The sequence below is a fragment of the Pleurodeles waltl genome, chromosome 4_1, assembly GCF_031143425.1.
Source record: "Pleurodeles waltl isolate 20211129_DDA chromosome 4_1, aPleWal1.hap1.20221129, whole genome shotgun sequence".
Taxonomy (NCBI): domain Eukaryota; kingdom Metazoa; phylum Chordata; class Amphibia; order Caudata; family Salamandridae; genus Pleurodeles; species Pleurodeles waltl.
In genome coordinates, this window is record NC_090442.1 from 337,473,389 (window position 1) to 337,500,419 (window position 27,031).

Genomic DNA, 27,031 nt, shown 5'->3' on the forward strand with positions numbered 1-27,031 from the left:
ATCGAATCTAATAGTAATCTAATCGATTACAGCGAATCTAAGTGATTCCCTCCCATCCCTGAAACACCAATAGATGGAGAATGCTGAGAGATATTCATGTTATCCATCGAGCCCTGCCTCTCTGTTCCAATATTGTGGTGGATAGGAAGAGTAATCTGATTTCAGTCATGGTGTCAGTGCAGTTAGTGTAGTTTAGGGCAGCCTGACCTGCGTGACGCTATTTTGTAACATGATGCTCCCCTGAAGACCAATCTGTAACTTGAGTGTAAGTGCATTCTTGCTTTCACTGACTTCTGCCAAGAGACCAGAGCACAGAGACAATGACTTCGGGCTTTGCATAAACATATTTTGGCCTGGTGGAATTCTGTTTCGATGTGGAACCCTGCCAGAATAAAGCTTTTTATTGGTCTCAAACAATATGTTTTTACCAACCTTGAGACCACTAATTGCTTTAGGATGCTACACCAACAGCACCTTGATCTTTATTAGACTTTATTTTCTCTCATTGCACATTCTGCTAATTTTACACTCTGGCCCACCTGGAAATCAACTGTTTGAAGTATTTTATCGCAGCAGGATTGTAAGTTGTTGTCGGAGGTGGCACGTTTTGGTTGGCTGAGGCGAGGCCATAGCCAAGAAGACCCTATCACTTTGATCAGTGGTGGGTAATTACATTCACTGTATAACATGCGCTCACCCTTGGGTAGCTTGGCACAGAGCAGTCAGGTTTATCACAGAAGCAATGCATAAACATTGGCACAGGACATCCACACAATAAGTGCACTGAGTGTCACAAACAAGACTTCACACGAGGTGTATGTAAATAAAGTTTGTATTCAACACACACATGAATTAACACTACATGAACATCATGTAAATCTGGGTATAAATCACATTCAGAAAGATCAGTAGTAGTACGAGACCCAACAGTGTTAATACGACATCAGCAGTATGTACATGTGAGACAACAATACTTCCCTCCCTGCACCCACCTGCGGTACAACCATGTTGGCAGCATGAGACCCACCCCAGCGATCACCCTAATTCAATATAAATGCCCTGGGGGCATTCATGCGCTCTACAAATCTTATCATTATCATTAAAATAGTTGTAGGATGCATCCCGGTTCCTAACAACATCAGCAAAGGATACATACAGAGAACTATAGAACATTTGAAATAGCTCTGCTGCCTAGGTCGCACCAGTAAATGCCAATGCCAAGAGCTGTTGTCAACAACATGCACCGCAACGCTACAGCATGGTCAAATGAAGCCAAGACACTCGCTCCCACGCTCTCACTTCACACTGCTATGCGGTGCCATGGATATCAGTCACGCTAGCATGCACGCTCTTGCACATATTTGCTTCCAGCACCCTAATGGGGTCCTCTGACAGCCGGCAGATGAGGTGTAAATGAGTCCACAAATCCCACTTGGATCCAAATGTTCCTCCAACCAATTCCCGTCCCCTCAGGGTTAGAAATGAAGCAACCTAGCGGCTGGTGGTTACACTTAATCAGGATCCCAGAGCAAAGGTACAAAGAAAGAAAGTAAGAAAGGCTGAATAGGCATCAGTCGGCAAATTGGAGGTTTGGTCCCCGCTTGGGAAGTTCACTCAGGAAAAGTGCCCAGAGTCATAAGGCCACTGCAGAGAGTCAGCAAAAACTGGAAGAAAAAAGAAAAAGTTTCAGGGAAATCCCATAAGAAGGGCCATGCCCAACACGAACTCCTACCCAGCCTAAACTCAGGGCAGTTTCCACATCCCTTTGATAAACCAGCCTGCTCAGGGCAATAAAGCCTAGACGATGACCCCTTCATCCCCATAGGATCTCCTTTGCTGCCCCTGGGCCCACTCTAGGGTTTGACCCCCTCCAGCCCCAGGTGTGGCACTCCTGGTCCTACCCCCAGGGCCACCTTAGGTCACTGGAACAGGACCAGGTGAAGAGTGCCAACAGTCTACAGCATCCTTAACCCGGCACCTAGCCTCCCAAGAACCTTGGCCGCTGGTGGCCCCCAAAAGGGGGAACCCATGGCCCCAGATGCCTTGCACCTTTCTCCCCCTTTCTGACTGACCAGGCCAGGGACGGTTAACTGTGCCTGATGCCCCAGCCCAGAGTCTATACCCTGGGGCCAGCCACGGGGTGAGATTTCTTTCCCCTGCTCCCCTTCTTGGACATGGTCCCATCCCTATCCAGAACTGATGGTTTACTAGTTCTGGATGTCCTCTCATGTCCCCTTGCTACTAGAGATGCCCCTCAGTGGAGTTCCTTCTGGCACTGGCCAGCTTACCCACCTGGTACTCCCTTTGGGGATCCATCAGGCCCAGGGGCTGGGTGTACGACATTTTAGGCTTTTACCTGCCCTCAGCTCCTCAATCATTTTGAGAAGAGACATGAGGCCTCTTGCCTGCCTCCGACACCTCACACACCTGGAGAGAGAGAACATGAGACTTCCTTGGTGCTGGGTTGTTTCCGCATTCCCCCTCCCTTTGAGAAGGAACATGGGACCTCCTGTCTCTGGTAGGTCCCCAACTCAGCACTGCCTTTGAGAAGGAGCATGAGACCCATTTACCACCCAGCTCCATGGGGAGCTGCCTACTCTGATTCGCATCTCACACACCCATGGTGGGAGATAGCTGGCCCATCCAACTGAGGGAAACCCCCCCAATGTCTTTCCAGCATAGAGTAAGAGATCACTCCTGATTCAGACAGACAGTTTGGGTTACCTTCTCCCAAACCTATGGATCAGAATGACTTTCTTGACAGTGTAACTCACCACGCCCTCCCATGCTGAAGCCAAGAGGGCATCTCTCACCACCATAGGGAAGATTTGCCCTAAGTTATCCCCCAGACGTCCTCTGGGACCCCAAGCGAAGTTAAAGCCCCCTCATAAGGTGCCAGTCATTTCTTGATGTCCCCCCACAGGAAATTTGATATTAATTTATTGGGAATTTGACCTCTACTCTCATTGTCAGATGCAGCAGTTGCGCTGCCACCATTACCACAGTTGGAACCTAATTGTAGGGCTCTTATGTCTAATTTTCTGATACTAAGATCATGGGCCATCTTTTTCTCTTCCATGGCTAGTCCATTTGCAGCTAAGGCCTGCTTGCTTTCCAATATGGCAAGTACCTGCTATTTTTCTAAGTTGGCAAGGGCTAGGACTTGCTCTTTGTCCTCTTGTCCTGTTTGGCATGTTCTTACTTTAGTGTTCTTTCTTCCCTTCTGTCCTCCTGCTTTTCAGAAGACATGCCCCTGGAGAACACTGCTGCCGGTGACCACTAGACCCTCCGCCCGAGGTACAGGGGCTCCCAATGTCCACCGCTAGTCCATCCAAAAACCCACGTACCAGCTCAGGTCCCACCACATGCTCAGGATCTCTCCCACTGTTCACTGACCCTTCTGGGTGGGCCTCTGCCCACAATGGCAGGGCTATCTGGAGATCAGCCTTTGTGGCACTTCCCCTGTCAAGTACCCCCCTCTCCTGGCAGGAGCCTTCCAGTTGTGTCACTGAATACAGGTCCAGCTCCTCCATCTCAAACAGGTCCCCGCTTAGGTGGGACCTCAGGCATGGTGGCAAACTAGCCAGAGCCGAAATAGAGATCTATGGGGAACAACAAGCCCTGACACCAAGGTCAATCTGTCCTTCAGGACTTTAGGAACAAAGGAACACTTCTGCCAATTTGAAGTTGTGCTGTGCAAATGCAAGTCCTATGCCACCGCTTGACACCAAATGTTAGAGGTGGCACATTCTGTTTGGCTGAGGCGAGGTCCTAGCGAGGTAGAACCTACCACTCTCACCAGGGGTGTGTGATTACACACATTGTATAACCTGTGCACACCCTTGGGTAGCTTAGCACAGAGCAGTCAGGCTTATCACAGAGCAATGTGTAAAGCATTGGCACAGCATGTCCATACAATAAGTACACTAAGAGACATATTTGTATTCTGTTTGCGGTGAATTAGCGTCCTTTTTTTTGGAGCTAATTCAGCGCAAACCTAACTTCATATTCATACTTTGGCGCTAGACACGTCTAGTGCCAAAGTTATGGAGTTTACATCATTTTCTAGATGTGGAAACCTACCTTGCGTCAATGAGATGCAAGGTAGGCATTCCAGTGCAAAAAAAACGATATGGCCTTAGAGCTTGATTTTAGCAGGGGGGATAAATATGGCACTGGAATGCCTATTTATCCCCCCTGTTAAAATCCAGCACAGGGGGATGGGGGCCTTGCCATTATTTAACGCATGGATCAGGCTAGGGGTTAGGGGACGTGTTGGCCTTTTTCCAAGAGACCATGGAAAGAGCCCACAGGTGCCCTCCCTGGCCCAGGGACCCCCTCACCCACCCCCACCCACACCCACACCAGGAAGACACATAAGGATGGGGGGACCCCATCCCAGGAAGTTAGAGGTAGGTATGGGCATGTATTTTCTCTTTTCTTTACGAAGTGCCATAGGGGGGCTTAACTTGGACCCCGTACATGGCACTGGGCGCAGTGGCCATGCCCAGGGGACATAGGTCATGGGCATGGCCACTGGGCTGGGGGGCATGACTCCTGTCTTAACTGAGACAGGAGTCATGTCTATGGGGTTCTAATGTCAGAAAATGACACTAGTCTGGGCAGAGGCTTTTTTTTTGTGCCTCGACGTACTAGCGTCATTCTCTGATGCTAAACCCCTTGTTGCCCCTACACCAAATTAGGCCTCCTATGCCACTTAAAAAAAAATATATATATACTTACGTGCACTTACCTGCACTCACTATGGATGGGTCCCCGCATCCATGGGTGTCCTCCAGGGGTGGGCGAGAGTGGCAGGGGGTGTCCCTGGGTGCAGGGAAGGGCACCTGTGGACTGCTTCCATGGTCTCCCACCATGGAAATGAGCCCACAGGTCCCTTAACGCCTACCCTGACCCAGGCATTAAAAAACTGCGCAAATCTGGCTGGGCGCCTTGTTTTAAGGCCCGCCTCCTCCTGTGCGTCATTTAGACGCCAGAGGATAAATAAGGCGCACATGCCTTAGAGTCATTTTTTGCACGGTAACGCCTACCTTGCATGTCATTAGCGCAAGGTAGGTTTTCACGTACAAAAAATGACTGAAACACCATAACTTAACTTTGGCACTGGACAGGTCTAGCGCCAAAGTATAAATATGGAGTTAGGTTATGCCGAATTTGTGCCAAAATAATTGATGCAAATCCAGCGCAAACAGAGTATAAATATGGGCCTAAGAGTTTACCAAATTCCATGCTCTCCTGGTATGGGTATAAGGCCTGATGCACGATGACCTGAGTCAACCCAGACGCTTCCGAATGCACACACAAAAGTGCTCAATGCAGGGCCCCCCGGGGACCATAACCAATGTCTGGTACTTGGTGACTTGAGTCACATCAGAAATCCTCTCATGCTTGAAGGGTCACCAGTGCCGGCCTCCCTGGAATGAGACACAACATCTGATTCGCAATGGCTTGAGTCGCACCAGACAATCTCACTTGCACACAACGAGGTACAATGCTGTGGCTCCCTGGAATGAGGCACAATGTCTGGTGCACACTGACTTGAGTCACACCAGACAATCCTGCTTGCACCCAAAAGGTTGCCAATGCAGTGCCTCCCTGGTTTGAGGCACAACATCTGGAGTGCAATCACTTGAGTTGCACCAGAGACTCCCACTTGCACACAAGAAGTTCCAAAGCAGTGTCTCCCTGGACTGAGTCACAGTGTTTGGTGCATGATGACTTGCATCACAGCAGACAATCCTGCTTTCAGACGAAAGGTTACCACTACAGCACCTCCTGGGAATGAGACACCATACCTGGTGCACTTCTGAACACACAATCAGTTCCCATTCTTTACCTCCCTGGAATGAGGCACAACGTCTGGTGCACAATGTCTTGACCCATACCAATCTAGTCACACACACATGCAGATTTCAGATCAACGGTACCCACAAGGTAGAATGCAGCACTGCTGTGGCTACGCCCCACTTCTGAGGGTCGCAACTAGTGACATGGACACCGCATGCAATGAGAATTCAGTCAGGTGTAGCACGAGAGAAATGCAGCCCACTTGACAACAGCAGGCCACGTCGGGTCTCGCAACCAGTAATCCATTCACTAACAATCAAACGCTTATGCGTGACATGGCCCCATGATAAAGAGCCACACTCCCTGAATTCAGGCAGTACTTTGAAGGCTCTGCACAGGCAAATCCAGTCCCCAGGCACATTCTCAGTTCTACACTCACACCACTGCTACCCGGTTGAATTCAGCGGACTGCATCGATGCATAGGAGGCCACCACTCTCCAGATGACACGGTAAAAGTTGTAGGTCCCTCAAAGGAGGTCTTTGATGTCCCTGAGACCTCCATACAGAACAGAGGGCAAGTCAACAAGCGCTTGGGGAGCACACTTCAGAGTGTCACACTGCAGCAAGCAGTGTCCCCAGGCCAGCCACAATACAAGAAGGGTGTGTGATCCCTTCCTAGACAGAAAATACTCCAGTGCACAACTGATTTCTCTGGAAGTGTGCACCCCACAGTTCAGGGACTCCATCTGCTTACCTGCAAGTGTATCTCTAAATTGCTGAAGTGTGGTATCTCTTGTTATTCTCAAGTGTACCTTTGAAGGTGGGAGTAGGTCAAAGTATTTCCCTTTGAAACACAGATGTCTCCCCTAAAATGCAGTCCTGTCTACCATGGGGCCATGGAATGTACATCTTTATCTTTAGTGGTGCCATGATCTGACTCCAGCCAGGCCATCAATTGTAAGAGGTCTCTTGTTCCATTTGCCCATGTTTTGTAGCTGTTGCTAGGGAATGCACAGACGTGGTTTCCCCCAGCCTCAGTGGAATGGAGCTTGAATTAAAAAGGCACACAAAAGGGATTATAGATAATTGAAATGCCCACTTTCTGGATATGCATTTCCAAGGTATTACTGACAAAACAACCTTTACCATTGGAAAGGGTTTGTCTTTGGGAATCTAATGAAAGTAAATATTATGAGGCTGCTCCACTGCAATATACTATTGCAGCTAGGATTAATTATACATTTTCCCTCATATTAACCTATGGGCAGAGCAGCTCTCAGTAGTAGTGAAAACACACATGGTCATTCTTCAATCCTTGGGAACATGTGCCCTGGTGCATACACAAGCTGGAGATAGGCGTTGAGAATACCACATATATACACACACACACGCACCCCACACACACACATACACCCTTGTGGTGTTCTCAACGCCTGTCTTAGCCTCTTTAGGTTCTTCGATGTTCTTTGATGCTTCCATCTTCCACTAGCCCATATTAAAGTCTTTACTACTTCACCCAAATACCATCACTCGCTTAAGGAATGTCTTAAAAACATGTCATCTTTGACTGAAGGATACTTGGTTCTGAATTTCTGTGAACTGCCACCAGCAAACTGTGTTAACTCTGCTCCCAGATAAACCTCAGACTTAGTTGCCTATGTGAAGAGAGTGACTCATCATTTTCCTACACTCCATGGGTGTGAAAAGTCCCGGCTTTCACCTCTGCAACCGCTGCTCAGAACCTCACACACTGGGACACCTGGATTTAAATTGATGGTACATGCAGGCAGAACATCACATCATGACTACAGGTTACTCGAGGCAGTGCAGTCCGATGCACATCAGCATCTTTATTTTCCAAATGCTCATAAATACACACTTAACCTGGGTTCTCTGTATAAGACACAGGTAAGCTCACATAAAACGTTATCACTTCCTTCTTTCTTATTTTAGACCATGCCCATTGGGAAAAGGTTCGGCCAAAATGGGGCCTGACTAGTTTTGCAGCAAGTCTCATCAATAAAAAGGAACTGGACATGAACCTCAGGCAATAGCACCACATATCTATAGGACATCATATAAGACCTTCCTCACAGTCTCAATGTCTTGTATTATTGGCAGCCCATTATAATCCTAAATTTGTTGTTATGGACTTAGTGTGGGGCCGTGAGGCTTATCTAACTATTTAGACTCCAAGGCATGAGCTGCCATCATGTTTTTTTCATTTCCCTCTTTGATTTTCTTTATATTTCCCTAATTGAATTAGGTGCCTCCAACTAAGCCCGTCAGTATCTGAGACAATACATTCTTATGGAGTACTGGTAGTGCATGTTAGTCTTACCCACAACTTAGTGCAGTTTATTTTGTTGTGTAGACAATGTTAAAATAAAGTACCTGAGATCTGGATTTTCTTCAAAATGTATTAAATAAAATATTGTGTGTTCAAAAATCCTTTGTTTTCATTGGTAAATGCTTTACGTTTGTCCCTCCTTGGGCCGGTTTGGTTACCGCCTTGACCATTGACCCTGTTACATGGATAATTACACTTTTGCTGATAACTTTGACTGTGAGTGAACTTCTTTTTCCTTTTGTGTCTCTCCTTGGCGCTCATGCTCATGGCAGCGGTGGCGCTTTGAATCGGCTCACTTATGTCAACTATTTTACTTTTTATTTTCAGTTTGTATGGCAAGTAAAGTCCAGTTCGAAATTTACAACGCTAATAGCTCTAACTTGAGCAAGCACGAGACCCATTGCATTACAAATGCTTGTTCCTACTAGGCATGTGTGCTGCATTGAACAGCACTCATGCAAAGTGGGAAATGCCCTAAAGCATAATTTTTGTACTAGAAGTGACCCCTTCCTCCATATCCTATTATTCCCCCAAAGCAGACACCCGTGCACTGTGGCGCAAAGATGTCTGCATCGGCGCATGGCAGCCAGAAGTCCACATCTCAATTTATATAGAGCAGTTCTACTCCTGTTCACGCAAAGCAGCAATGCAACTTTACCTGCTGCCCTGCATTGCGTGACTTTCTTTTGTATGATGTGCTGGAAAAGAGTTTATTTAAAAAACTCATCCATTCCGGCCAGCTGCAAATTGAATTCCAGAGGCCATAATCCATTTCTTAACAGAAAATATTTCTTGTCTTTAGAGCCGGCGCCACCAAAATCTTTGTTTGCTGTCAATAAGACCCAGACATCTGTGACCCTGCTGTGGGTAGAAGAAGGAGTGTCTGATTTCTTTGAAGTCTTCTGTTGGCCAGTAGACCCAAACATGGATCGGCAAGAAAAGGTAAGTTTGTTAGAACATTATTTTTTTCAAGTGTGTAAATTGAAGTAAAATGTTTGTGACTTAAAATGCTGGAGAATCAAGCACCTGGCCCATATTCCCTTCAGTAGTTCCGGGAGTGATCAGTTATTTCCAAATAGAAAGGTTGACTATTTTACTTGAAGTCTGTAAAAATATTTTACTCCCATATCAAGATGTCTTGTGTTTCTAACATCCAATCTGTGTCTACATTATGCGAAACTAGAGTCGCAATTGTCTCTGGGATTACTATTTATCGCGGAGTCTCAAAGGCTGGGATTTTCTCACACAATCTTGTAGAAGGCGATTTTGTTTTAGTTTTGGCAAGAGTCGCATGTTTCTGTGTCACACTTTCACACAGTTTATACAATTCATGTATGCATGCCAAATGCAAATAGACATGCACGAGTTCCTTCAAGTGCCTACTCCACTTGCCATTGTCTGTTGTAAGTATTTTTTTACATATCAATCTCGCAAATTGATCAGTTATTGGTTGATTGTAACTGATCATCTCATTAGGACAGGAAGTATTTCTATTCCTGTATGATTTACAGGTCAGGATTAAGTGACACTGACTGGAGAATGTGACCTTCATGGTTGTTATTAATGTGAGGTAGAAGCTCGGATGGGCTCTGGCACAGAACTGGCCCAGCCTTGATGTTGGATTACAATAAAATCGAACACCTCTACATACATGGAAGCATTGCAGACTCTGGTGCTGTGTCATGCAGGTAGTGTTCTGTGGTGGTAGTGCTAGACACTGTTGTGTAGGCGGAGGTTGGAGCATGGCAGGCTCCACAGTAGTTTGTGCAAGCCTCAGTTCACATTGTCCAATGTTATTATCTCACTTGCAATTGGAAGACCAGTTTGGGTGTATCCAGAAGCTTCATTTACACCAAAGTGGCCTCCATTGATATAAGTTAATGTCAGATGATATCTAGAAAAGTCCCAGATTTTATCCTCCAGTCAGACAGACCCCAATCCCAGTGGCAGAAAGCTGTCCCCAGAACTAGTTTGGAGTGACCACAGAGGAGGAGGCTGCCCATTACCCTGGTCACATCAATGGGTAGGCCCACAGGTTCTGTAGAAGGGGAGATGGGTTTCCCCATCTTGGATTTTAGGTGTGAAAGAAACTGTAGGATTGCTTGCAGTATGGCAAACTGGAACTGCTGCAAAAACGGTAATGGTTACTGTTGGACCTGGCTTTTTGACAGGGACATCCCCAAACTTTTTGCCTCCTTCCTCCTATTTTGTCTGACCTGTTGTTGTTGGCTTTTGACCTCTGGGCACTTTACCACTGCTAACCAGTGCTAAAGTGCATATGCTCTCTGGGTAAATTGTACTACTGATTGGTTTATCCATGATTGACTATTTAATTTATTTGTAAGACCCTGGTAGAGTGCACTACATGTGCCTAGGGCAGGTAGATTAAATGCTACTAGTGGGCCTGCAGCACTGGTTGTGCCACCCACCTCAGTAGCCCCTTAACCCTGTCTCAGGCCTGCCATTGCAAGGCCTGTGTGTGCAGTTTCACTGCCACTTCGACTTGGCATTTAAAAGTACTTGCCAAGCCTAGAACTCCCCTTTTACTACATATAAGTCATCCCTAATGTGTGCCCTAGGTAACCCCTAGAGCAGGGTGCTGTGTAGGTAAAAGGCAGGACATGTACCTGTGTAGTTATATGTCCTGGTAGTGTGAAACTCCTAAATTCGTTTTTACACTACTGTGAGGCCTGCTCCTTTCATAGGCTAACATTGGAGCTGCCCTCATACACTGTTGAAGTGGCAGCTGCTGATCTGAAAGGAGTAGGAATGTCATATTTAGTATGGCCAGAATGCTAATACAAAATCCTGCTGACTGGTGAAGTCGGATTTAATATTACTATTCTAGAAATGCCACTTTTAGAAAGTGAGCATTTCTTTGCACTAAAATCTTGTTGTGCCCTTCAATCCACGTCTGGCTAGGTTTAGTTGACAGCTCCTTGTGCATTCACTCAGACACACCCCAAACACAGGGTACTCAGCCTCACTTGCATACATCTGCATTTTGAATGGGTCTTCCTGGGCTGGGAGGGTGGAGGGCCTGCCCTCACACAAAGGACTGCCACCCCCCCTCCTGGGACTCTGGCAGACAGGATTGAGCTGAAAGGGAACTTGGTGCATTTCTTAGAGACTCTTTGAAGTCACCCCCACTTCAAAGGCACAACTTAGTATAAAACAGGGCCTCTGCCCTACCTCATCAGACACTTGCTGGAGAAGAAACCTGAACCAGAAACTACATCCTGACAAGAAGAACTGCCTGGCTGCTCAAAGGACTCACCTGTCTGCTTTTCTACAAAGGACTGCTGCCTTGCTGTTGGCCTGCTGCCTTGCTGAACTCTTGCCTGGCTGTAAAAGTGCTCTCCAAGGGCTTGGATAGAGCTTGCCTCCTGTTCCCTGAAGTCTCAGGACCAAAAAGACTTCACTCTTCCTCTTGGACGCTCCGTGCGCCGAACTTTTCGACGCACAGCTTGTTCTGCGGCAAGAAAAACGGCGCACACCGACGCTGATCAACGCGACGCCTTCGGGACGACCGAAACTTTGACGCACGGCCTCGCAAGGATAACGCCGCCCGACTTCCCGGGAGAAATCGACGCGACGCCTGCCGTGAGATCAAAACTTTGACGCACGGCCTCGCAAGGACAACGCCGCCCGACTCCGAAGGAGAAATCGACGCGACGCTTGCCGTGAGATCAAAACTTTGACGCACGGCCTCGCAAGGACAACGCCGCCTGACTCCGCAGGAGAAATCGACGCGACGCCTGCCGTGAGATCGAAACTTCGACGCGCAGCCCCGCAGAACGACGCACAGCCGGAAAACAAGCAGGAAAATCCACGCACAGACCCGGACATCTGGTAATCCCCGCGACCCACAGAAAGAGACTGTCCGCGCGCCGGAAAACGACGCCCGACTTCCCCGCGTGGAAAATAACGACGCAAGTCCGTGTGTGCTGGGGAGAAATCGACGCACACACCCTTTTTCCACTCACCTCTTCCTTTGTGGCCCTCTGAGGAGATTTTCCACCAGAAACCAGGTACTTTGTGTTTGAAAGAGACTCTGTTTACTTTCTAAAGACTTAAGACACTTTATATCACTTTTCAGTGATATCTTTACAAATTCATATTGCAACTTTGATCGTTTTGACCTGAAGATACCCAGATAAATATTATATATTTTTCTAAATACTGTGTGGTGTATTTTTGTGGTGTTATGCTATGGTGTTGTATGATTTATTGCACAAATGCTTTACACATGGCCTTCTAAGTTAAGCCTGACTGCTCGTGCCAAGCTACCGGAGGGTGAGCACAGGCTGATTTTGGATTGTGTGTGACTTACCCTGACTAGAGTGAGGGTTCTTGCTTGGACAGAGGGCAACCTAACTGCCAACCAAAAACCCCATTTCTAACATTGGTGATTAGCGGTGAGGATAGGACTTGTGTTTGTGCAGTGACATACAGTAGCTAAGTATTTCACTACCTACCCACAGTTGAAGGTCGACTTGATTTTTCATCTTTTTTGGCTCTTGGTTCTCTGATGTCCTCCTGGATATACTATTGATATTTTGGACTTTGGATTTTGGTTTTTGCTGATAAGATCTTATCAAAATGGGATTGTGTACCTACTCATTCTTTGTTCGTACTGACCACCTCACTAAGGCTGACCTAAGGAAGCTTTGCAGACAATGGGGCCTTCCTGTAGCAAGGAGATCCACTAAAGCGGAGATGCTCCATCACTACATAGTCTGGGGGGAGGAAAGATGGGCAGAGAGAGAGGCAGCAAGAAACCAAATGACTAAGTACCCCTCAGATGAGGAGGAGGACTACGCACATGAGGAGGAAGACTACTCAGATGAGGAGGAAGACTACTCAGAGTTGGACAGTGACCCAGAAATAGATGAATGGCTCCGAAGTCAAAGGCGACAGGAGCAACAATTAGAGGAGTATCTTGCAGAGGTTGAGGCAAAAAGACTCTTAGCCCTGGAAGAAGAAAAGATTGCAGCTCAAGAGCTGAGCTGTAAAGAGCTGAAACTGGAGGCCGGAAGGGCTGAGTCCAGTTCAGATGGTGGCAGCAAAAATCTTGCATCTAGTACTGCTGAAGAAGGGCACAAGCCCAGAGATGTGGTGCCCAACTTGAAGAAGGGAGTTGACACACCCCAGGCAGTTCAAGGGTATGAGGTAGTTCCCGTTATGCACAGGGTCCCTGAGAAGGATTGGGGAACTGGCACAGGGAGTCATATTCCTACTGGGGGGAGGGACACTTTACTGACTCTAGCAGAGAGTGACAGAGAAAAGGGTTCCCCCCTGGTGGACGTCCTGGATATAGAGTGTAGAGACATCCCAGAAGAGTTTGGGTTGAGTGTCAGGGACAGACAGATACTGTCTCACCAGTCTCAGGAGGGTGAAGTAGAGTGCTTTTCCAAGGTTGAGTTACTGGGTGGTTGGGTGAAGGGTACTGTGGTTAATACATGTGAAGGGCAGAGTGATGTAATTGCTGGAGAGCATATGTCTGGTCCTTATTTTCCAGAGCTACGCCAACACCAGGTGGAGTGTGAGTTCTCTGACCCCAGGGAACTTACAATGGAGGCAGACTTCTGGGTGAGTACCAGAGAGTCTGAAGAGGCATTTGGGGGTGCTCCTGAAGGGAGTGGTCTAGGTGGTTCCCAACCGAGTGTGGTGGGAAAGGATTGTAGTGTCCCAGGTAGGTCCCAGGTCCTAGAGGGTTCCATGAGGGAACACCAGGAGGGAAGCCTAGCCTGTACCGTAGGGCCACCTTTTGAGGGAAGCCCCGCAGTGTCAGGAGAACTTGGGGGGGTGACTGTAGCCAGCATCCCAACAGTTCTGGTGTCTGGCAGTACCCCTCATAGTGAGGGGGTGCAGAAGTCCAGACATAGGGTTGAGAGGGGGTTGCAGACCCCAGTGGAGGACCTTGGGAGTCAGGGGACAGCTCTGAGAGCAGAGCCCCCCAGGAATGACCCAGGTGAAACCGTTTCTGGTTTGGGGGAAACCCAGACTCTGCCGGATGGGCAGAGGTCGGGAGACCTGCGCCAACCAGACTCTTGTGTGGCCCTTGGGGACGGTGTGTCCCTTGTGGGGGGTGAGAGTGCCCCCCAGGAAGTCCTGGCATGCCAGGCAAAGATTCAACCTCAGGGTGGTGACTCTGGGTTGGATACCCAGGTTCAGAGGTTAAACTCTGACCTGGTGGGAGGTAGATGTGCCTCCCAAGAAGTCCTGCTGTGCCAGGCAATTGTCCAACCTCAGGGTGTTGACTCTGGGTTGGATGACCAGGTTCAGAGGTTAAACTCTGACCTGGTGGGGGGTAGGTGTGCCCCCCAGAAAGTCCTGGCGTGCCAGGCAATTGCCCAACCTCAGGGTGGTGACCCTGGGTTGGGGAACCAGGCTCAGAGGTTAAACTCTGACCTGGTGGGAGGTAGGTGTGCCTCCCAGAAAGTCCTGGTGCGCCAGGCAATTGTTCAACTTCAGGGTGGTGACTCTGAGTTGAATGGCCCAGTTCAGAGGTTAAACTCTGACCTGGTGGAGGGTCAGTGTGCCCTCCAGGAAGTCCTGGCATGCCAGGCAATTGTTCAACTTCAGGGTGGTGACTCTGAGTTGAATGGCCAAGTTCAGAGTTTAAACTCTGACCTGGTGGAGGGTCAGTGTGCCCTCCAGGAAGTCCTGGCGTGCCAGGCAATTGTTCAACTTCAGGGTGGTGACTCTGAGTTGAATGGCCAGGTGCAGAGGTTAAACTCTGACCTGGTGGAGGGTCAGTGTGCCCTCCAGGAAGTCCTGGCGTGCCAGGCAATTGTCCAACCTCAGGGTGTTGACTCTGGGTTGGATGACCAGGTTCAGAGGTTAAACTCTGACCTGGTGGGGGGTAGGTGTGCCCCCCAGAAAGTCCTGGCGTGCCAGGCAATTGCCCAACCTCAGGGTGGTGACCCTGGGTTGGGGAACCAGGCTCAGAGGTTAAACTCTGACCTGGTGGGAGGTAGGTGTGCCTCCCTGGAAGTCCTGGCCTGCCAGGCAATGGTTCAACCTCAGGGTGTTGACTCTGGGTTGGCTAACCAGGTTCAGGGAATAAGCTCTGACCTGTTGGGGGGTAGGCGTGCCCCCCAGAAAGTCCTGGTGTACCAGGCAGTGGTCCAACCTCAGAGTGCTGACTCTGGGTTGGATAACCGGGTTGAGAGGTTAAACTCTGACCTGGTGGGGGGTAGGTGTGCCCCCCAGAAAGTCCTGGCGTGCCAGGCAATTGTTCAACCTCAGGGTGGTGACTCTGGGTTGGATACCCAGGTTCAGAGGTTAAACTCTGACCTGGTGGGAGGTAGGTGTGCCTCCCAAGAAGCCCTGCTGTGCCAGGCAATTGTCCAACCTCAGGGTGTTGACTCTGGGTTGGATGACCAGGTTCAGAGGTTAAACTCTGACCTGGTGGGGGGTAGGTGTGCCCCCCAGAAAGTCCTGGCGTGCCAGGCAATTGCCCAACCTCAGGGTGGTGACCCTGGGTTGGGGAACCAGGCTCAGAGGTTAAACTCTGACCTGGTGGGAGGTAGGTGTGCCTCCCAGAAAGTCCTGGTGCGCCAGGCAATTGTTCAACTTCAGGGTGGTGACTCTGAGTTGAATGGCCCAGTTCAGAGGTTAAACTCTGACCTGGTGGAGGGTCAGTGTGCCCTCCAGGAAGTCCTGGCATGCCAGGCAATTGTTCAACTTCAGGGTGGTGACTCTGAGTTGAATGGCCAAGTTCAGAGTTTAAACTCTGACCTGGTGGAGGGTCAGTGTGCCCTCCAGGAAGTCCTGGCGTGCCAGGCAATTGTTCAACTTCAGGGTGGTGACTCTGAGTTGAATGGCCAGGTGCAGAGGTTAAACTCTGACCTGGTGGAGGGTCAGTGTGCCCTCCAGGAAGTCCTGGCGTGCCAGGCAATTGTTCAACTTCAGGGTGGTGACTCTGAGTTGAATGGTCAGGTGCAGAGGTTAAACTCTGACCTGGTGGGGGGTAGGTGTGCCTCCCAGGAAGTCCTGGTTTGCCAGGCAGTGATCCAGTCTGAGGGTACAGACCCTGGGCTGGAAGACCAGGTCCAGGGTGTCCCCCCGGACCTGGAGGGAGGGGCTACTGATAACAGTGCCCCTACCATGTTGTCTTCTGAGGAGGCCACTCCTAGTTGGAGGGTGCTGGACCCCAGAAGGGAAGGCAGTGGGAGGGAAGCCTCACCCCGGGCCCTAGTCCAACCTGAAGGTACAGGCCCCAGGTTGGAGGGCCAGTTGCAGGTTAACAGCCCTGCACTGGTGGAGGAATGGTACAGGGTGACTTCTGTAAGCACCCTGACCATGTTGGACTCTGGGGGTACCGCTCCAGGAGGGAGGGTACAAAGCCCCAGAGGGGAGGACCAGGTTCAGGCTGTCATCCCTGACCTGGTGGAAGGGAGAGTGGTTAAAGGGTGCCCAGCACCTGGGGCTACCGCCCCCCACTCTCCACAGCCACAGTGGTTGGAGAGCTTTGAGAGGCCTGGGGCCTGGCTCTCATCCCTGGCAGCTGTCAGTAATCACTGTGGCTTGCTGTCCGGGTGGACAGAGTTATCCCTGGGGAGGGGACAAGTGTCACACCCCAGGGGTAGAGTGGGCAACACCACTGTGTTGGTCATGGTGGTACTATCCTGCTCCTGGGATACATCTGTGAGCAAAGTAAGGTTAGGTGCTGCACAGATGGGATCCGCAGGTAAGGAGAAAGGTTCCCCATGGGTTGGCTTAGTGGGCCCTGAGAGTATGGACAGAGTGATCCAATTGGAGTCAGGAAGGCGAAGAACTGGAGCATGCCCCTGCTGTTGTGGGCCTGGGTCCTTGTTCTGTCGCCTCAAACAGGGAAGTACATCAGGATAGTGATTGTTCTCCCCTGGCTTTAGGCTGGTAGGGGGTCATGTTGGACCTGGCTTTTTGACAGGGACATCCCCAAACTTTTTGCCTCCTTCCTCCTATTTTGTCTGACCTGTTGTTGTTGGCTTTTGACCTCTGGGCACTTTACCACTGCTAACCAGTGCTAAAGTGCATATGCTCTCTGGGTAAATTGTACTACTGATTGGTTTATCCATGATTGACTATTTAATTTACTTGTAAGACCCTGGTAGAGTGCACTACATGTGCCTAGGGCAGGTAGATTAAATGCTACTAGTGGGCCTGCAGCACTGGTTGTGCCACCCACCTCAGTAGCCCCTTAACCCTGTCTCAGGCCTGCCATTGCAAGGCCTGTGTGTGCAGTTTCACTGCCACTTCGACTTGGCATTTAAAAGTACTTGCCAAGCCTAGAACTCCCCTTTTACTACATATAAGTCATCCCTAATGTGTGCCCTAGGTAACCCCTAGAGCAGGGTGCTGTGTAGGTAAAAGGCAGGACATGTACCTGTGTAGTTATATGTCCTGGTAGTGTGAAACTCCTAAATTCGTTTTTACACTACTGTGAGGCCTGCTCCTTTCATAGGCTAACATTGGAGCTGCCCTCATACACTGTTGAAGTGGCAGCTGCTGATCTGAAAGGAGTAGGAATGTCATATTTAGTATGGCCAGAATGCTAATACAAAATCCTGCTGACTGGTGAAGTCGGATTTAATATTACTATTCTAGAAATGCCACTTTTAGAAAGTGAGCATTTCTTTGCACTAAAATCTTGTTGTGCCCTTCAATCCACGTCTGGCTAGGTTTAGTTGACAGCTCCTTGTGCATTCACTCAGACACACCCCAAACACAGGGTACTCAGCCTCACTTGCATACATCTGCATTTTGAATGGGTCTTCCTGGGCTGGGAGGGTGGAGGGCCTGCCCTCACACAAAGGACTGCCACACCCCCTACTGGGACTCTGGCAGACAGGATTGAGCTGAAAGGGAACTTGGTGCATTTCTTAGAGACTCTTTGAAGTCACCCCCACTTCAAAGGCACAACTTAGTATAAAACAGGGCCTCTGCCCTACCTCATCAGACACTTGCTGGAGAAGAAACCTGACCCAGAAACTACATCCTGCCAAGAAGAACTGCCTGGCTGCTCAAAGGACTCACCTGTCTGCTTTTCTACAAAGGACTGCTGCCTTGCTGTTGGCCTGCTGCCTTGCTGAACTCTTGCCTGGCTGTAAAGGGAGAAATCGACGCGACGCCTGCCGTGAGATCAAAACTTTGACGCACGGCCTCGCAAGGACAACGCCGCCCGACTCCGAAGGAGAAATCGACGCGACGCTTGCCGTGAGATCAAAACTTTGACGCACGGCCTCGCAAGGACAACGCCGCCCGACTCCGCAGGAGAAATCGACGCGACGCCTGCCGTGAGATCGAAACTTCGACGCGCAGCCCCGCAGAACGACGCGCAGCCGGAAAACAAGCAGGAAAATCCACGCACAGACCCGGGACATCTGGTAATCCCCGCAACCCACAGAAAGAGACTGTCCGCGTGCCGGAAAACGACGCCCGACTTCCCCGCGTGGAAAATAACGACGCAAGTCCGTGTGTGCTGGGGAGAAATCGACGCACACACCCTTTTTCCACTCACCTCTTCCTTTGTGGCCCTCTGAGGAGATTTTCCACCAGAAACCAGGTACTTTGTGTTTGAAAGAGACTCTGTTTACTTTCTAAAGACTTAAGACACTTTATATCACTTTTCAGTGATATCTTTACAAATTCATATTGCAACTTTGATCGTTTTGACCTGAAGATACCCAGATAAATATTATATATTTTTCTAAATACTGTGTGGTGTATTTTTGTGGTGTTATGCTATGGTGTTGTATGATTTATTGCACAAATGCTTTACACATGGCCTTCTAAGTTAAGCCTGACTGCTCGTGCCAAGCTACCGGAGGGTGAGCACAGGCTGATTTTGGATTGTGTGTGACTTACCCTGACTAGAGTGAGGGTTCTTGCTTGGACAGAGGGCAACCTAACTGCCAACCAAAAACCCCATTTCTAACAGTTACCTCTAGGAACTTTTATTCCATTGGTTAGGGAGGAGCCAGGATTCTCCCCCCCCCCTCCCACTCACCATCCAAAGGGACCCTCTTCACAACACTTTCAGAACCTACTGAAGAACAGAGGAGGACTCACCTTGCAGTCTGTGACCTGAGGGGAGTCCTGAAAGTCTGGACCTGGTCTCCCTTTTAACCAGGACAAAGAAGTGGACTGCAGGGGTCAGTTGGCGGACCTCCTCTTTAGCTAAAGGGCCACAACCACCTTCAAGAGGCCTTTTGCCAGCTGACCAGTACCAACTGGATCTGAGCTGGACCCTGCTGACGGTCTTCGCTTGAATGAGTCTTGACCTTCAAGTGTTTTTTTTCCTAAGTCTGTGGGACCCTTGGCTTTGTGTAACTGGACTTCACCTACTGCCCCTGAAAATCTGGGACAAACCACCCCAGCATATCTGCCCAATGTGCAAGTTTCTCCTGTTAGGAGCATCTCAGCAGCACTAAATTGATTCAGTGAACCCTCGGGGGAAGGTATTCAGCCTTGTGGAACTCACCAACAGATACAGCTTCAGTCATGCCCTGTTGAAGCATTCTGAGCTCCACAAAATTCCAAAGTTGATCATATTGACAGAGTGAGGGTGTCAAAATTATTCAGTTAGGCTCACACATGCGTGAACGAAGCACAATCCCCTCACTTCTTTCAAATAAACAAAGGCCCACATGCTTGGAAAAAACAGTGCTTGCTGGCTTACCACTAAACAACTCCCTTAGGTATGGCTCCGCAATGTAAAGTAAATTTCATTCATGGTTTGGAAGTCACAGTTAGACAACCCAAGGTCATAAAGTTACTTTACTAACTCAGTTACACAACAGCAGAGTTTGCTGTCACCAGAAACCATATATCTAACACTTGGGAGATTATTTCCTTAGAAGATGTCTTCCCTACAACCATGTACAGGAGGAATATGCTGAGAAAAGACAGCAGCGTCACATGTACTAACCCAGTCCTTTCTCAGTATCGCAAAACAAACAGGACAAGGTGACACTGGGTAGCACCACACACCCCATAATATATATATATATCTCATATGCCAAGAAGAAAATCTTCATTCAGTCATTTTTCTGAAGAATAGAGCAGCAGGAAGACATGTTATATGCTCCCCATCAACCTTTTATAAGCTGCAATGAAATCATAATGGGTGCACACATATCCCCATCTATGTGCATCCTGGACATAGGCTGTAACTGAACCACTGGAAAGAGCAATTTAAACACTTGGAAATGAGACGGGTAGCGAAGTGAGGTAAATAATGAAAAAATACTTGGGAGAGCAAATACAAGGGAAAGGTACAGAGAAGAGAACGTGGAGCAGAAAAAAGGAAGAAAGATTTAGCAATAGGAATCAAGTAGGGAAGAATAGAAATAAAAAACAAATTCTTTATAACCAGCAAAAAAACACCTCCTCCATGATTTGTTACAGAGGAAAAAAGAGTAAACAGTTATAACCACTGATTTTTACAGTTTTACAAAACTTTGAAAAACACAGAAAAAGTCACAGCAGAATTCACAACTAATAGAAACCAAGCACATGAAATCCTGATTATATACCTTGAGGGAAATAATGAAGCTCTGCAAACCCTCCCTTGTGCACACCAGGGATTATATCATCTGTGTATTGCAGAATCCCAGTATGCAGCACTCGAGTTACAGGGGGAAGCATGAATCTCCTTTTATGCTTGGCCTAAAACTGCTGTGTAGGGGTTAAAAAGCAAAGGTGCACATCCTGCAATCCTGCTCATGTTTTCAAACACCCACACACCTTTCTAATCTCTTTAAGGAGCAGTGCTTAATTTGTGCTGGTGTTTGCCGGGGCGCAGCATTGGAACTTTTTTCATAACACCAACATATTTTTATCGTAGTCCACCATTACGTGTTGCTGTCACTCTCAATATTTTTTTTAAAAAAAGCAGTGTTTCATATTTCAAAATATGATTGGAAATCAATAATACCAGGGTTATCAGGCCATTCTTAAACCCAAATTGTAACATTTGAAGGGTTGTAATGGTATGGAGGTGTTGCTGACTGGTATTTGACAGTGGCAACATGGAACTGAGGTGGCAGAAGCTTGCAGTGGCCTCCTGAAAAATAACATGGGCTCCTGCACTTATTTTTTATATTTAAGCACTGTTCAGGAGATTCGTAGTCCTTAAAGCTATTCAGAGGTTTCATAGTTTCACTGTTGCCTTTTATTTCGCTAGCTGGGGTTATTTCTAATAAAGTAGTGACGAGGATGGGAGTGAACATAATAGCCGCAGGTCTTAAATTGGGTCTGGGCTGCAATCAGTTACTAAATCACAGATCTCACAAAGCCTGGACGCACACACCTGAGCCTATCAAATGTCACACTCAGATCACACCCTGCTTACCTTCAGTCACCACGGAAGTGTCCTCACGATCCGGTGTGACAAACTTCCATGTGAATATTTATGCATACAGAAGCACAGAGCTGCCCTCTCTGCTTCCACCAACCATGAGCAAAGTGCGGATAAATTCAAGTATGAAGCCACGGAGTCACCTAACTAGGTGAGAAGCTACCTGCCTGAGCTGACTCCACAGCACGCTGTGCCATGCACGTGTAAGCCTGCAGCTGACATGCACACTCCAAGCACAGCAACTTCACCCATCAAGTCTGTGAAGCTATGCCAATCTAAATCAAGGAGGTCAGTGTCCCATATGGAGGCAATTTGCAGAAGGACATGTACTTCAACCTATGTTCCTTACTAGATGGAGTAACTTCTAAAGGGGGAATCCATATCCGAAGTTACAGAAAATCCTAGTGTGCGGCCCAACTACACACCAAAGAACATCCCCATGTGGAGAGAGAGCAAATGTGAGAGTCTGGAGAACGTACTCTTTGTCCTTGGAGAGATTTCAAAGTCAATGCAGAAACGAAACGGTGAAATGAGTAATAAGGAATAAAACTACAGCCAGCCTTACAGCTTGTGAACTTAGATGGACAGTCATTTGTAAAGCGACCATTCAGCCCTTGTGCATTTCGGCTATATAATGTTCTTAAAGACTTATCATTAATTTATCTTTTTTGGGGATGAATTGAGAGATCCCAGAATTTCTCACTGGTTATTTTGCCATTCAAGCAAGTCATTTCTCTGGTTTCTGGGAAAACACTCAGGTTAAAGTCACCCCCCATAAGACATCTGAAATCGAGAAGCTGCATGGAGGGTGCGCAATGTTCCACCAGGACCTCTATGACGGCTTTCTGTTTCCGTTAACACTGGTTGGCAGATGCATTCAGAGTAATAAGGCTTCCCACCCAGAGCACCCATCAGTCTACTGTTTAGCTTTAAAATCATGGACGTTGGGGTGGCCCTGGTATGTTAGTAATATTGATCAGAATGTACACTATAACATAAACTGTAGGTCCCCAGAAATATTTTGAGCCAGTAGGGGCCACTGGCACTCATTTTTGGGCGCAGCATTTATTTTTCCGCAGAAGACATTTACCAAAATCAGGAGAGGGCAAAGCACAATCGTAAAGAGTGAGGAAGAGAAAGATGGAAAGAAATCTCAAAGTGAGAAAGAAGGAACCTCTAAGAGTGAGGAAAATGGGCAGGGAGTGTCTGGTAGCGCATTAAAGTGGCATTAGGTGGGCTTAGGACTATGCAGCCTTGGAATTCGGTGCACCAACATTGCAGTTCAAGGCCACGGGCTTCTGAGCAGTGCTTTGGACACCGTCACTCATTCTTTAAAAGATTAAGCACTGACACTGAGGCTCTGCTCAATCTACCATGCTGTAACATTAAAGAATATTTTAGATGGGTAACACTGAATTACAGAGATTTGTTTTCACTGAGGGTGTTCTGAGTGAGGACAAATAGACGAGAGCGAACCCCGAGGTGAAAAATATCACCGTAATTCACTTTTACCCATCTTTAATTTTATCTCATGTATGGCCCTCAAAATCATTTGCCCCTGCCTTCAACTGCTGCTCAGAGGCAGAGGATAATGGGAGAGCTATACATAACATGCCCTCTCCTCCCTCGCGCAAATGTGACAAATAAATATCTTGCGTACTGTCCTTAACCAAAACCCACTCCCTTCCCTCCCTTCTATCCCCTCCTGCAGCTGTGCTTTCTGATTTCAGTCAAAGCAGACCAGCAAGGCTACGTTGACAGACTCTCAGAGAGCATTGTCCATCTGGCCTGGTAGGTCTTTATGACATCACAACATTTGATAACCAGTTTTGTTATCTATCGAGACATTGTTCTTATAGATAGCTTGCTGGAATGGAACAGGTGCCCTCCTCTCCCCAGTCCTTCAGGATTGATTGACAGAGTCCCAGAGTAGAGTTCAGAAAGTCTCCTGACATAGGGTAACAATTTGGCAAGCCCTAAGGAAGAAATACATGAGGGTAGGATTAAAGGATAAGAGAGAAAATATGAACAGCCCAATTTTCAAAGAATGTGTGCCTCCTGTAATCCATTTTTGCTGTTTTGTCAGACACACAGGTTACAATATTTGACTCCCTCATAGGCCCCTTGATGCAGTGTTTAAAAGTGATAGACACAATGGGGCATATTAACAAAGATATCATTTCATGCCGGACAGCAAACATAGTTGCCGCTTTGCATTGCGTGAAAGGGAGAGAGCAGGAAAGTGCCTTATCTTTAAGAGTTTGGAGGAAACAACACTTCTCCAAATTAATGCTAATGTCACAGAGGTATTATTTTTGGCTCAAAACCAGTCTTCTATTGTTACTAGATATGACATTGTGTCACAAGTCATGTGTGGTTCCATTGGCAATCCCATGTATCACCCATAAAACGACCCCTGACGTAATGTAATGCAAAGCAGCGCAAAATGTTTCTTTGTACTATTTTCAGGCAACTTCACAGCGCAAATTTCAGATGAACATTTTGTGCTGGAAAAATTACACAAAATGTTAGTGAATCTGCATGTGTCCTAACAGTTAATACCTCTCAGGTAAGGCACCAAATTGAATCACTTAACATTGGTCCTTCCATTTAGGACATTCTCTGGACTCTGGACCACTAGAGTATATTCAGCGTGAAATACCAGACAACATGGTTCCACCCTTTTAACAAAAGAGGTCAGAATTATTCCCACTCTCAGGACTTACATGGTGCACCAAGCATTTCTAGGAAAGATTTAATTGGCCAATCGTGAACCTTGAATTCTTTTACAGAGAAGCTGCATTCCACAAATTACTACATTTACTTCTTTACATGAAAGTGCAGGAGACAAAGGGTTAAAGTACATCAAACTTTTATCACTAGAGGATTTGATTGGAAAGCTGCTGTCAGAAGCAGCTGTGGGAGAGGGTGCTGACAGCACTATCTATTTCAGCACTACTTTGGCACTCAAAGGTCTCACTTTGGCCTAACAGTGTATCAGAATATAGAATATTAGTATAAGATGGGTGTTTTCAGGGCCCTCGGACGCACCGTATTCGCCCCGGATGAAACACGTGTTGACCTTTATGAGGAGTTTATTTCATGTGAAACAATTCTTTGGATGGGACATGTTGATCGGACCACAGAATTTCAATAATGTGAATTAAACAGTTATTGAACTATGTAAAGGGCAGGATTTGTGAATATATTGTTGATATTCCATTATATTTGTAACAGACCTTCATGAGGAGTTTATTTCATGTGAAACAATTCGACCTTTATGAGGAGTTTATTTTATGTGAAACAATTCTTTGGATGGGACATGTTGATCGGATCACAGAATTTCAATAATGTGAATTAAACAGTTATTGAACTATGTAAAGGACAGGATTTGTGTATATATTGTTGATATTCCATTATATTTGTAACAGACCTTCATGAGGAGTTTATTTCATGTGAAACAATTCTTTGCATGGGACGTGTTGATCGGACTGCAGAATTTCAATAATGTGAATTAAACAGTTATTGAACTATGTAAAGGACAGGATTTGTATATACATTGTTGTCATTCCATTATATCTGTAACACATCATGTACTGATTTACTTTATTGATTTACACGTGTGCCATTACTTATTGTACTGTATCAACCTGTAGCCTTTTGTGTAGGAGGTTTCTTCTCAGGGAATAGAGGTGAAGTGCAAAGAAAGGGAAGCTTTTGCAGTTGTCTGGTCACTAAAGAAGATGAGACCATTTGGTGTTCACCTCTGGGTTGAGAATGACCACTGACCCCCTCAGATAGCTAATGCAGATGAAAGGTGAGAATTACAAACTGTTGAGGTGGTCCATCTACCTACATGGAATGGTCTTTACATTTGAACACTGTCCTGGAACAGACCACACCAGTGCTAATGGTCTCTCCAGGTCTGTCCACCTCAATGATGAGCACTCCCAAGGGGTTGGGTAGTTCTCCCCACTTTCAGCTGGGTGGTGGACACGTTTGACCTGGTATCCTTGGTCTGGTATTCCTCTCAACATTTTGCCTTCAACTCTCCTGTTTTTCTGACTTTGGTTTTGTTTGATTTAGGACTTTGCCTACTTTGCCACTGCTGACCAATGCTAAAGTGCCTGTGCTCTCTCCTTAAAACATAGTACAATTGGCTTATACCCACTTGGCATCTTAAATTTACTTGTATGTCCCTAGTAAAGTGCCAACACCTGTGCCTAGGACCTGTAAATTAAATGCCACTAGTGACCCTGAAGCACTGACCGTGCCACCCACTTAAGTAGCACTTTAAACATGTCTCAGATCTGCCATTGCAGCCTGTGTGTGCAGTTTTTAAACTGCCATGTTGACTTGGCAAAATGAACCTTTTGCAATGCCCAAACCTCCCTTTTTAATACATATTAATCAGTCCTAGAGTAGGCCCTGGACAGCCCAGGGGGCGCAGTGCACTGTATTTATAAAGTGGGACATGTATTTCTTAGTTTTACATGTCCTGGTACTGAAAAAGTCTTAATTTGTTTTTCACTACTGCAAGGCCTACCTCTCCCATAGCATAACATTGGGATTACCTTATTACATTTAATAAGTGACAATTTCTAAATGAGAGCAGTTAACCAGTTCATGTTTAGTGTCTTTGGAACTGCGGTTTCAAAATTGTAATTTAAAATTGTATTTCACCATGAGAGAGTCATTTACAATTACAATTTTGAAACTGCAGCTTTCAGAAAATTGGAGCTTTCCTGCCTTAGCCATTTGATGCCTGCAGCCTGTCTCTGGGTCACAAGACTAGGTGTAGCTGACAGTTGGGCTTTGTGACTTCCTTATAGACAGTCACTCACATTAGAGAGCTTAGGTGTGCCTGGATGGGCCATCACTGGCACAATGGGAGGGAGGAACTGGGCACAGCCCCACTTACACTTGAATAAGCTGTGTCCTGCCTCCACACAAAGGGGTGCATTCACCATGTAGTTAGTCTGTGTTAGAAACGGGGTCTTTGGTTGGCAGTCAGGTTACCCCCTGTCCAAGCAAGGACCCTTACTCTAGTCAGGGTAAGTCACACACAATACAAATTATCCTGTGCCCTCCCTTTGGTAGCTTGGAACTGAGCAGTCAGGCTTAACTTAGAAGGCAATGTGTAAAGTATTTGTGCAATAAATCATACAATACCACCATATAGCACCACAAAAACACACCACACATTGTTTAGAAAAATATATAATATTTATCTGGATAAATGTAGGTCAAAAATGATTAATGATGCAATAAGTAAATGTAGAGATATCACTGAAAAGTGATATAACGTGTCTTAAGTCTTTTAGAAGCAAACAAAGTCTCTTTCAAGCACAAAAAATCTCCTAAAAGAACTGCAGAGGAGGAGATGTGTGGAAACAAAGGGGTGTGCATCGATTTCTTGGGCTGCACACAGCGATGCGTCATTTAGTTTTCATGCAGGGACAGCTGAGCGTCGATTTCCGGGGCTCAGTCACGGATCCTCTTCGGGTTGTGGGGTCTTCAG

General features: G+C 47.1%; 1 protein-coding gene across 4 annotated transcripts in view; it reads left to right on the plus strand.

Annotated features, from left to right (window-relative positions):
* The window catches only part of PTPRO (protein tyrosine phosphatase receptor type O), an 814,046-nt gene that overhangs the window by 602,041 nt on the left and 184,974 nt on the right, over nt 1–27,031 (plus strand). For all 4 annotated transcript variants that reach the window (XM_069228459.1, XM_069228458.1, XM_069228461.1 and 1 more), the window contains exon 13: nt 8,962–9,101. In XM_069228459.1, coding sequence (XP_069084560.1) covers nt 8,962–9,101 — 140 coding nt within the window. The remainder of the gene's footprint in view (nt 1–8,961; nt 9,102–27,031) is intronic.